The 12,773-nt window shown below is 32.5% G+C and overlaps 2 protein-coding genes across 2 annotated transcripts; both read left to right on the top strand.

Moving 5' to 3' along the window:
* The first annotated feature begins 7,368 nt into the window (after positions 1-7,368).
* Positions 7,369-7,764, top strand: LOC148581534 (uncharacterized). Its single transcript, XM_088492436.1, has one exon. The coding sequence runs from the start codon at positions 7,369-7,371 to the stop codon at positions 7,762-7,764; it is 396 nt and encodes a 131-aa protein (XP_088348562.1).
* A 1,467-nt stretch (positions 7,765-9,231) lies between these two features.
* LOC107623545 (deSI-like protein At4g17486) lies at positions 9,232-11,238 on the top strand. Its single transcript, XM_021114875.2, has 3 exons — positions 9,232-9,606; positions 9,688-9,975; positions 10,620-11,238. Exons 1-3 carry the CDS (start codon positions 9,468-9,470, stop codon positions 10,865-10,867), a joined length of 675 nt encoding a protein of 224 aa, XP_020970534.1. The 5' UTR covers positions 9,232-9,467; the 3' UTR covers positions 10,868-11,238.
* The last annotated feature ends 1,535 nt before the right edge of the window (positions 11,239-12,773 follow it).

Here is a 12,773-nt window from a genome sequence, read left to right as displayed (position 1 = left end):
AGAATATCTTCCATAAAGTCCAACAAATAACTAAGACAAATTAGTGAAAGAAGTAAAACACCTTTACAAATCCAAATCTTGCCTACTCTAGAATAAATGGCACAAATTTCGTGTCACCAGGTCTAAAAACATTACAAGGACAAAGAGCACATGTCAACAAGCCATCAATGTCATTGGCACTGAGGATCAATGCCTTTGTTTGATCCTTAAAGTCACTTAACACGTTTTCAATATGCAATTCACATCCTCCTATTAACACTCATTTGTTTGTAAATGGGAAACATTTAACCTTTTTTTTTATTAAAATATAAATTGAGAAGCTCTCTCAAGAAAGCCATACTTTCTATGGATATGGCAATGATTCATCTTCATTATGTATATCATGGAAACCATAAAAGACTACATCTGCAGAGCTATTATAAATCAAGTGTTTCACTTTACATTGTCTGCCAGCACTAATGACATTCTTGGCAGCTAAACAAAATATCAAATAAAAACAAGTCAACTTCCGGCAAAAAATACAAAAATTGCATCATAATAAGAAAGGTTTAATTACTCTGTTGGTCCTTATAGTTTCACAAAATTTTCAATTAGGTCCCTATACTTTTTTTTCTTTTAATTGGGTCCCTACACCAAATTTTTTTTTTTTAATTAGGTCCTTCTTGATAACAATTGGCTTAATTGTACAGAGACCTAACTAAAAAAAAATTGGTGCATTGACTCAAATAAAATGAAAAAAAAGTTTAGGGACTCAATTGAAAAAAAAATTGGTGCAGGGACCCAATTAAAAAGAAAAAAAATATAGGGACCTAATTGAAAATTTTGCGAAACTATAGGGACCAATAGAGTAATTAAACCAATAAGAAATTTGCCAATGCCAATAAATGGAAAGATGTACCTTGCACTATAAGAGTATATCAACTATAGAAGTCATTTGGATTCAAGCCAACAACATCCATATAAAAGACAACCGAAGCACCTTCGAGAACTGCAGAATTTGCATTTTCATAGCCGTCAACAATATAGTATATCTGAATTAGCTCTTTATTTATTTTCGTATACATTAGAACCATGAATGCAAAATGATGAACTCTTCGAATATGCATATTTATACGAGTAAAGTAGTTCAATATGGCAGCAATTATCTTCTTTGCTTATAAGTAAAGAAACAAATTAGATGTATCAGAATGCATCACAAAAAATCTTTTTTCTTTTGTTATCAGTGTTTCATAGAAACTCAAGAATTACCAAGTAAAGCATTCGCTATAGAGATATACAATCACCTGACTCTTCTCAATAGTCCCTTAAGTCATAAGAGATAAATAAATATTGCACAAGATGAAATGTATGTACAAGAAGCAAGTTTGGAGACACCACTTCCAAAGATTCAATTAAAGTGAACCACAAAACTAACCCTTCATGATATATAATTGTCTAACCACCACCTCTTGAGTTAGAGGATTAATTGGTTCTGAAGGAAAAGTGATGCTTTCTGATAATTAAAAACATTGTCCCAAAATAGGTCATGTTAATGGACATGTTGACAGACTTATTTTTACACTACTTACAAGTTGCTCATCACTAATGCCTTGAATTTATATTTAGTGTCAAACCGAAAATTTAATTTAGGATTTTCCAATCGATGCCAAAGGACGGATCCAAGGGGACCAAGCATAGGAATTGGCTCCCCTACTTTTTTTAAGCAAAAGTTAACAATTGTAGTATATAAAATTATTATATATTATATAATTTTATTTTTTTATGAAGCATGTAATATTTAATTTATTATTTTGAGAAATAATTACTATGAAAAATTTCTAGTATTTCAGGTTAGAATGAATTTGTCATCAAGAAATAACCATAAAAATGTATTCAATTTAATCTCAACTTTGTAACGAACCAAGTACCCGAAAAACAAGATAGCTACACCCATCTTATCCTCTCACGTTGTTTTGTTAGTTTGCTAATAACCAAAGAGAAGTTAACGAATGAAAATGAAAGACATCATCAATGTTAAACAAAATAAAAAAGATAGTTATATCATGACATGTTTGAATGTACCTCATGAATGTTCTAAATTTATAATCACTTGAAAAAATTTTTCACAATTGGTAGGATATCTTAACAATTAAAGAGTAGAAAAACTATTATACATCATAAATACATAGGTCAAAAAGTGTAGTTCTAATACTCTTAACAGAGAAACTCTTCTCTATTTTATAATTATTATTATCGCACTTTTAACGCATGCTTTTTTATTTTAATTAGTGCTTTATTTTTAATTGAATAATAATAGAGAAGAGTTTCTCTGTTTTTTGGGTTACTGATATATTTTTTAGTTTTTAATAATATTTTCTTTTTCTTTATCAAGCATTGGCTAATTTTGGTTACATTTAGTTCCTATTTTTTTAAAAAAGTGTACTTCTTCATCTATGAAAATATATACAAGTTTGTTAAGGCACAGTGTTTGAAGCAATATTGAACAGAAAGTCAAATGCATTTAAACCCTGAACATAAACGAAAAATTTGTTTTCGCCAAGACCATTTTAACCATCCACATCAACTCAGCACACATGATGCATATGATTGTACAACCAACACAAACATCAGTTCCACTTTAAGTGAACAACAGGACGCTACAGAATCTCCTCCAAGTAACAGACTCAAAGGATGTATTTCGAAACATTTTCATGTCAGTCAACAAAATTTGTATTCATTATATCATAACTGATTCAATCTTTTGCATTTAGTAGAGTTCCAACCGACAACTGGCCAGCAATAGTCGATGATAACACCGGGTGAAATATTGAACAGTACCACCCCTAATGTTCCCACTTTAGGTTTGTGCTTAACAAATAAATTCTACCATTGCCATTCTTTTGGTTCTTATGTTGTCTATCATGAAAGATTTGTGAATCTAACTTTGAAGCTTTAATATCATAAATTGTGTCAGTATAATCATTTAACTTCAAATTATGAACTTAGTTTTTTTTTATATATAATAATAGAGCGGCCTTAACTTGTCATTCAACGATGTACATGATTTAGTTTGATAGAACTTTCTACTACGTAGTTTAATAGATATAATTTTCAATATAATAGCATAATATATATATATATATATATATATATATATATATATATATTTGAATGGGTATACATTTCAATAGATATACTTCATAAGTCGTTGCAGTTACAATGTAACTAAAATAATTATTCCTGACCATATATAATTAACGAATAAAGGATCCAGACCTGCGTGATGCTTGAAGAGATAAATTATTTACACCACATAGTGAATTTTAACAACTGTTGTATTACTTAAAGATTGATTATGTAATATGTAAACTAACATATACATGAATACTTAGGTCAAAAAGTACAGTTCGAATAGTCTTAACATATGTACATTCTATAATTTGAATATTTGTAACTGCAATTTTTTATAATTATTATCAGTGCAGTTTTAACGCATGCTTATGTATTTTAATTAGTGCTTCATTTTCAATTGAATAATGATAGATAACAGTTTTTTTTTCTTCATTTTCATGTGTTTTTTTATTAAGCATTGACTAATTAATTTTTCTTTTTAGTAGTTTATTGGGATATTGGATATCCCAAATTTACATGCTAGTACTGCAAAACTCTATTCTGGTATGAAGAGCACATGAAAAAACATTACAATACTAAATTTCCAAAGTTCACCTTATGCTACCGACAAGGTCAAGTTCAACTTCCTATAATGTAAGAACCTCATGAGTCATTGAGGAAGCTTTTCTTTGATAGTAATAAAAAAGCAAAATATTTTCGATCGAATATTAGGAGCTACAATAGCATGTTTGTTTTCACATCATTTGGAGGTAAGATAGAAAGGTCGATTCATCATAGTCATGGGCTGCTAACCTTCATTGCACGGCCAAAACTATCATTTAATGGGGAGCTTGCTTCTACCAGAAAGGGGAATAGCAAAAGTTATTTCCATACAATTTGATTAAATGCTCGAATAGAGCAACTTCTATGTATACAAAAATTCCAACAAACAGTTATATTAACCTGCTTTTTGGCTGTTATTTTTAGCTTAAGGGATCAATTGAACAAGTTTCACACGGATATTGTTTCTACTATCAAGACTATGTTGGACAACCATAATGTACTTGCAAAGTCTTTTCAACTTGCCCGTGATGCATTTACAGCCAACACTACAACTTCTGTTTGCCTTCGACTCATAGGAAAAAAAGGAAAAGATGGAAGGAGATATAATTTACCTTCGGTTTCTGAGGTTGCTGCCTTAATTGTCAGTGATTTCGACAGATATACACAAGAGTGAGATATAATTGTCGAAAGTAAATCAGGGTCACTTCAAAAAATTATAGAGTTACACCCATCTTATCTAGCCTTACAGTATCTTCTTCTATTCCCTTATGGTGAGGATGGATGGAGAGATGATATTGTATTGAACAGAGTAAAGAAAAAATCGATAGATAAAGAGAAGCATGTGACAATGCGGGACTTTTTCACATTTTGAATCCAAGATTGGCCTTCACACAATGGTGTCCTTTTACATTCCCATCACTAATTCGAACAATTTTTAGTTGATGCATTCTCGATAGTTGAAAGTGCTAGGTTGAAATATATTTACACCCACCAAAGCGACTTCAGAGTTGAAATATACAATGGACTTCTAGATGTTTTTAATAGAGAGACTGATGCTGCGTCAAAAGGAAAGAGAATAATATTGCCAGTAATATTTACCGATGGGCCAAGATACATGATACATAATTATCAAGACACCATGACAATATGTAGATGTGTCGGCTATCCAGAATTATTCATCACTTTCACCTGTAATCCGCAATGGGATGAAATACAATGGTACTATGCTAAGCATAAACTCAAACCAAAAGACAGGCTAGACATGATTTGCAGACTATTCAAAATTAAATTAGAAAAAATGATTAAGGATCTTAGATACAACAAATTAATTGGCGCAACAAGAGCAAGTATGAAAGTTTTATAAATTTTTCGCAAATTTATTTCCACGTTGGTTCAAATTGATTGATGATTCAAACTTACAGATGTTAACACTGTCTAGGTTTTGTCTTTTTTCTTCAATTATCTATACAATAGAATTCCAAAAGAGGGGACTCCCACACGCATATATATTACTATTCTTGCATGAATAAGATAAATATCTAACCCCTGTAGACATAGACAAAATCATTTGTGTTGAAATTCCTGATCCTGATGTTGACAATGAATATTACGAAGCTTTGAAGAGTTTTATGCTTCATGGTCTATGTGGTATTAGCCTACCAATTTCACCTTACATGGAGGAACGGTGTTGCATATGTCATTTTCCTAAGAAATTCAATCAAGTCACTATAGTTGACAAAGATGGTTACCCTGTTTATAGGCGTCGAGATAACGGACACATAGTGGAAGTCTCAGGAATTCATCTTGACAACAGGTACATCGTGCCACATAATAGATTATTGTTACTAAAATATTGTGCTCACATTAATGTTAAATGTTGTAACCAGTCAAGATCTATCAAGTATTTTTTCAAATATGTAAACAAGGGAAGTGATCATGTCACAACCTCTTTTTCCTCAAACTCAATTAGTGGCAAAGCAGGTGTAGAAGATGATGAAGTGAAAATGTTTTACGATTGCCGATATATATATCTCCTTGTGAAGCTGCCTGGAGGATATTTTTCTATGACATTCACTACAGAAATCCATTTGTTGAGAGGCTTAGCTTTCATCTGCCAGATCAACAACCTATTCTGTTTATAGATAATGAATCATTAGTTAAAGCTGTTGCAAAGGCGATTGTTAAAGAGTTAATGTTCCTAGCTTGGTTCACATCTAATAAAGAATATGATGAGGCTAGAGAACTAACTTATAACGAGTTTCCAAGCAAGTTTATTTGGAAATCCTCACCTCAAGCTTGGCAACCCAAGAAAACACATTACGTGATTCGAAGGATGATCTACATTCCACCATCATCCGGTGAGTTATATTATTTAAGATTGTTGCTTAATATTGTAAAACGACTAACAAGCTATGCAGATATCCGAACTTACAATGGCGCCATCTACTCATCATTTCGAAATGCATGCTATGCACGTGGCTTACTTGATGACGATAGAAAACATATTGATGCCATTCAAGAAGCAATTCATTGGGGCTCAGGTCATTATTTGAGAAGGTTGTTTGTGATTCTATTGTGGTCTAACTCAATAGTGTGACCTGAAGCTATCTGGGAAAAATAGCCATGCTATTAAGTGATGGAATTTTGCATGATCATAGAGTTATGTTTGGCTTATATGGTAAGAAAAGGATTGCAATAACTAACCTTTCAATTAAATTTGACATGTTTAAAATGTTAGCAATATGTTTTCCTGTTATTTTTTTTATCTGCCATATGTTTTCATCTCCAATAATAAATAATATCTTTACTTTGTCAGCATTTCAGATTTGATTTTCAGTGATGAAGAATTAAAGGAACTAACTTTGATTGAGATTGAGCAAATCTTGAACAATAATGGGAAAAGCTTGCGAGATTATCCTACGATGCCATTTCCATCACGAGATACCAACCATCTTAGAACACAAAATAAAATGATATTTGATGAGTTAAATTATGATCGTATCGTATTAGAAGGCTAACACAATGACTGCCTCTCAAAATTAACTGCAGAGCAAAGGAGGGTATATGATAAGATCATCAATGCAACAGAAAGTCAACATGGACGTGTATTCTTTTTGTATGGCTATGGAGGTACAGAAAAAACTTCCCTTTGGAAAAGTTTAGCTTCCGCACTAAGATCAAATGGACAAATAGTGTTAATTGTTGTATCTAGCAGCATTGCCTCTCTATTGTTACCTGGAGGTCGGACTACACATTCTAGGCTTGCCATACCATTAACTCCAGATGAGTTCTCTACTTACAACATCAAGCAAGGAAGTCTATTAGCAGAATTAATTGTAACAGCTAAGCTAATTATTTGGGACGAAGCTCCTATAATGAGCAAATTTTGCTTCGAAGCATTGGATAAGACAATGAGAGATTTGATGAGGTCATGATAAGAACCTACAATTGCCATTCAGAGGTAAAACAATTGTCTTTGGTAGGAATTTCAGGCAAATTTTGCCAGTGATCCCAAAAGGAACAAGACAAGACATCGTAAATTCGTCTTTAAACTCCTCATACCTATGGCAGCATTATAAAATATTAAGGCTCACCGTAAACATGCGATTGCAATCTATGACTACAGATAGTCAAGTAGAAGATTTAAAGCAGTTTCCTAAATGGATTCTTCATGTTAGAAACTAAAAATCTGAAGGAACCTCTAATGGATGTAATATGACAAAAATACTGCTTGAATTCCATATCACTGATTATAATGATCATATTCAAGGAATTGTTGAAGCAATATATCCTTATTACATTGCTAACATGGCTAATGAAAGCCACTTAAAAGGTCGAGCGATTTTAGCTCTTACAATTAATGTCATAGATGAGGTGAATGATTACCTGACTGTATTGAACAACAATGAATACAAGACGTATGTTAGTTCCAATACATGTGTTTCCGAGGGAGGTGTCAATGCAATTGAAGCCATCCACACACCGAAGTTTTTAGCAATAATTAGGTGCTTAGGGGTTCCAAATCATGAAATGAAGCTAAAGGTTGGTTGCCTGATATGCATATTAGAAACATTGATCACTCACCAGGGTTTTGCAATGGTACGCGGTTGATAATTACAATACTTGGAGAAAAAGTCATCGAGGCAAAATTGTTAAATTCCAAAAGCTGTGTCGATAAGGTCTTTATTCCAAGAATGACACTCACACCGTCAGATGTCAGGTTACCATTTAGATTCTAAAGGAGACAATTTTCTGTGATGCTTTCTTACGTAATGACAATAAACAAAAGTCAAGGATAATTCATGGACCACGTGAGTTTGCTACTCAAAAAAAACCTATTTTTATACACAGGCAACTTTATGTTGCCATCTCAAGAGTGACAAATAAGAAATGGTTGAAAATTCTAATTGCTCATGATGAAAACACAGACAAGGCTGAGAATGTTGTCTACTCTGAAGTCTTTAGAAATATATGACAATGCATTCAACATTAGGTATTGTTTAAAGCTTTCATGATTTATATATACATAAATTTTTGCTCATAAAAAGCAATTTATTCCTTAGATCACATTGTTGTGACTTTATTGCCAATCACAATGCTACATTTCATCAACATTATTTTCTTATTGCAATTTATATCATAATGTATAATTTTCTTATATTTAGCTCAATCTTACGGATCGAGTGAGAACATCAAAATCTTTAATTTTAAATATTTAAAATTTTGCCACATGAGATATCAGATATCTTATCATCAACAAGGGATTAAGACTCATATTGTTCACTTAGGTAATCTTACTCAATCACAATCATCAGAATATATGCCATCTATTTTTTTTTTCTATTATTCATATCATCAAAACATTACTCAGGGATAACAAAATAATATCAACTTCTTCACCTATCCTTTTTTTTCTTTATATAAATCGGTTCTAAGTGCTTTAGAATTTCCATATAGTTTTCTAAATCATAATGATGCTCTTCGATTTTCAACACCAAATAAAAAACTAAATACGTATTCACTTCATCTTATCATATACTGCATTTGTATTGTCTATGCATAACGCGAGTGTCTTGCTAGTATATATATATAATTTAATTTTGATGTATTATCACTGTAAAATAATTTTACACGTGCATTCAATTACGTTATACCAGCAAAAATAACTACTTTTCACATTGATTGCATAAATAATTGCTCGCATGACTGTGTAAAATATTTCACACTGTCAATACATCAAAATTAGACTCATATATATATATATATATATATATAGAGACATTCTTTAATTAATTATTAAAATAATTAAATTTGATATAAAATTAATCAATATCTTTTATGCATACTAAATACATCTCCATACAATAATTGGTTGGTGGATGAAAAGTTTTTTAATTCATGTAACATGATTGGTTTAAAGTAAACAATAAAGAAAAATGAAATGATTTTTATATGTTTTGTTTTAATTTAAAATAATTTATTGAAATGAATATGAATAGATATAAATAGCAAAAATAATAGTACATATAAAAAGTTAGTTAAAATTTTAAAGAATTATGAAAAACTTAAAAAATATTTGGCATTTGAATAATAAATTTGCCAAAGAAATAAAATCCTCCAAAAGTTGTTTCTCTAATAAATCTTAAGAAACTGAGAGGATATAACTGTGTGATGAATAATAGTGTGGTACCCAGTTGGCTGTGGAGAGCAGAGACGATATAATAATAGTAATAATAAATGAAAAAAGCGAAAGCTGGGTGAAGAAACAAAGCAAGTTATTCTGGAATTTTTCCCTCCGAAGAAGAAGAGAAATTATGCTGCGGAAACTGGTGACGGTGCCGGGGAAGAAGAAACCGGGCACAGTGCCGGTTTATCTGAACGTGTACGATCTGACTCCCATTAACGGCTATGCCTATTGGCTTGGCCTCGGTGTCTATCACTCTGGTGTTCAAGGCAATCTCCTAACTAACCCTACCTTTGGCTTTCTTCTTTCTTCAATTTCTGTTTCCTAATTCTGTTTTTTTCTGCAAGCAGTTCATGGAATCGAATATGGTTTCGGTGCGCACGAGCACGATACGACGGGGATCTTCGAGGTTCAGCCACGGCACTGCCCTGGCTTCACTTTCAGGAAATCGATATTCATAGGAACAACGGATCTGGGCCCCAAAGATGTTAGGGCTTTCATGGAGAAGCTTGCTCACCACTACTCTGGCAACACCTACCACCTCATCTCCAAGAATTGCAACCACTTTTGCAACGATGTTTGCCTCAAGTTAACCGGAAAATCTATCCCTAGATGGGTTAATCGACTTGCTAGACTCGGTAACCAACACACAATGCTTCTTGCATTTCATTTTCTGCTCGACTCATGATAATTCAAATCCTATGTTTCTCATTCTGGATTTCAGAGATATAACTAAATGTGTTTTTTCCCATATGCTTCGGGGGGGAGTGCATTCATGGTTTCAATGTTTGCATGACCTAAAGGTCTAAAGTTCCATTTTTGTTTATCTAATAGAATGAATTTTAGCATAAGGCCAATGAAAGCTTATGTATAATATTCACGCAAAATCCAAAAGAAGTTTTTGCGCAAAGGGTTGTGTTAGAGATATAATTATTGATAAGGAAAATGGTTTATGACAATACCATTATCCAGTCCGGCAGTCCCTATAAGTTTAGGGTCGTTTTGCGGGAACTACAATCTTTCACATGTCAAAAGGGTAGTTTACCCTTCAGATTAACCTTTTCTTTCTCGTAGCTCTTACTTGAATCAACTCACTTGTTAATTGATTAATTCTCATAAATACTATGTTCTGAGATGCACTTCTTGTGTGATTCATGTTTATATGCCGTATCTCTAAAAATTAATCTAGAAATCCTGAATACATGTGAGTGAGATTTTGATCTAAGAGGGCTTGTTGAAAGGATTTAGCATTTACGATCATGTTATGATTTTTAAATTGAAGGTCTTCTCTGCAACTGTGTTCTTCCTCCGGGGCTTAACGACACCAAGGTTCGACAAGTTACATCAGAAAAGGTTCAGGAAGGAGAGAAGAAGAAGATGAGGAGTCAATCAAGCAGGTACGAGGGTTCCTCCAATCCTCCATCAGTGCCGCGAGGTTCGGCGATTAAAAGTAGTAGCCAAAGACATTGCCTTCCACCATCTTCGTCCCTGATTAGTGCTCCTTCAGGTTCAACCTTAACAGTAAAGTAAATCTATTGCAGCACTCAATTCAAAGTCTCTATGCCACCAGGTTGGGTGATTAAAAGTAGTGGCCAAAGGCATTGCCTTCCACCATCTTCATCTTTGATTAGTGCTCCTTCAGGTTCAACCTTAACAGTAAAGTAAATCTATTGCAGCACTCAATTCTTAAGTCTCTGGAATATGTAGGGCTTTTAGGAACTATGTCAAATGTGAGCAACCTAGGTTTGAACAGGGTAGGAAAATTGTTCATCTTGCTCTCCATCTTTCTGTTCTGCCATAGTGGCTATAGCTACTATGTAATGGTTGCTTTGTTTTGTCACTGTTATTTTTTAAATGCTTGCTTTCTTCAGTTCAGTGAATGAAGAGTTCCTTTATCTCTACATGTTTGTCTAAATCACTCTACAGCACGGAGAAAATCTTAGCCAGGCTTATTCTATCACTGTAATCTTTTAGGCCGTCAAATTATAATTCAAGTATTCAACCTACGCAAAAGCAGGGAATCATGATTTGTCTTTGTATTGTAAAACGCATAACATCACTTGTCTAAAGATTGAATGTGGTTAATATATTTCATAGTGGTTAACAAATGCTCTAAAAGTTTCTATAATGCTCATTTTTATTTATATTCTATATAAGTTAAATAAAAAAAAAACAAAGAATTAGGGGTTGTTACTTGTGAGTCTTGTTTAAATTGTAATGCGTAAATGCTCGTATTTATCTTTGATTTGACGGGGGAATGGGGTGGGATTTTTATGTAATCAAAGAAGGCATAATATCCGAGGATGAGACTTAGAGGACCAGGTGCTCTGGCTTCCGCTTTAATTTTCATGGTAATGGGCTTTAACATTCAATTGGACAGTGGTAATCATGAGGTGTTAAAGTAGCAAGTAGAAGATTTTCAAAAATAAAAAAAAACCAAAGAGAACGCCTTATCTAATTGGTTGACTACATTAAAAAGGACTAGGCCCAACTAACTAGAATACAATAATGAATAAAAACTAGTATCCTTTATCTTCAACAGTTTTGTTGAGAAAAGAATGTTGACGGGCTAATTTTTTTAGAGATGGATAACATGTGTTATTCAGTAGCATGGATAGATTGAGAATTATTTTTAATGTAAAATGAAAATTCTGTGGGTCAGATTTTGTAGTGGAATTTTTTGGATACATAAGTCTGACAGATTTTTTTTTTAAATTATTTTCTACAATTCTGTGATACGCTCCTCATCTTCATAATACAATAACACACACTCTTTTCTAATATTAAAAATAAAAAATAAGTGTTGACTGCATATACCAAAAAAGTGTTAACCGAATTTATTATTACTTTTTCAAGAAATTTAAATTGTAATAATACTACATGAACAATTATATCTGAACAACCATTCAACAGTTTAAGATATAAAAATTTTTATATTTAAATTAATGACCAAAATATATATTTTATTTGTACAAACTTAGTTTGTTTATTAAACATTATCATTTAAAGGATTTAATTAGGAATATAGGTTGGATCTCTCTATTTCTCTCTATCCCACCAAAAAATTTCTAAAAGACTTTTACTTTGAGGGATACTACTGGCGACCCGCCGCCCAGTTTTGGCAGCAGCAGCCCTCCATTATTTCTCTTCTCAACTTCTAATACTTCTCCTCTCTTTCCTTTGCTCTTTCTTACCCCACCTACCTTCTCTATTATTTTTCTCCTCCTCCATTTTTTTTTTTGATTTTCTTGCGCTTGGTATCCGATTTTTTTAGATATGAAAAATTTTCTCCTTTTTTCTAACTCCTTCCTTTTTCCTTTCTTTCACTTTCTCTTCTCCGCTGTCTCCATTTCTGATTTTAAGTTTTTTTTTCGGTTTTTTTGTTATTGTTTTTTAATTTTTTGGTTTTCTTTAGTTTTTCCTTTTCTCCCTCCAC

This window comes from Arachis ipaensis, chromosome B10 (genome assembly GCF_059453495.1).
Source record: "Arachis ipaensis isolate K30076 ecotype BB chromosome B10, ASM5945349v1, whole genome shotgun sequence".
NCBI lineage: Eukaryota > Viridiplantae > Streptophyta > Magnoliopsida > Fabales > Fabaceae > Arachis > Arachis ipaensis.
The sequence above is the reverse complement of the archived record's forward strand: the minus strand, read 5'-3'. Positions and strand labels throughout refer to the sequence as shown.

Bases quoted from the DNA above. Each gene is read 5' to 3' on its own strand.
- LOC148581534 (XM_088492436.1), top strand. From the start codon at position 7,369: ATGACAAAAATACTGCTTGAATTCCATATCACTGATTATAATGATCAT.
- LOC107623545 (XM_021114875.2), top strand. From the start codon at position 9,468: ATGCTGCGGAAACTGGTGACGGTGCCGGGGAAGAAGAAACCGGGCACA. The intron at 9,607-9,687 runs GCAATCTCCTAA...TTCTGCAAGCAG, and splicing joins CTATCACTCTGGTGTTCAAG to TTCATGGAATCGAATATGGT. The intron at 9,976-10,619 runs GTAACCAACACA...TTTAAATTGAAG, and splicing joins TAATCGACTTGCTAGACTCG to GTCTTCTCTGCAACTGTGTT.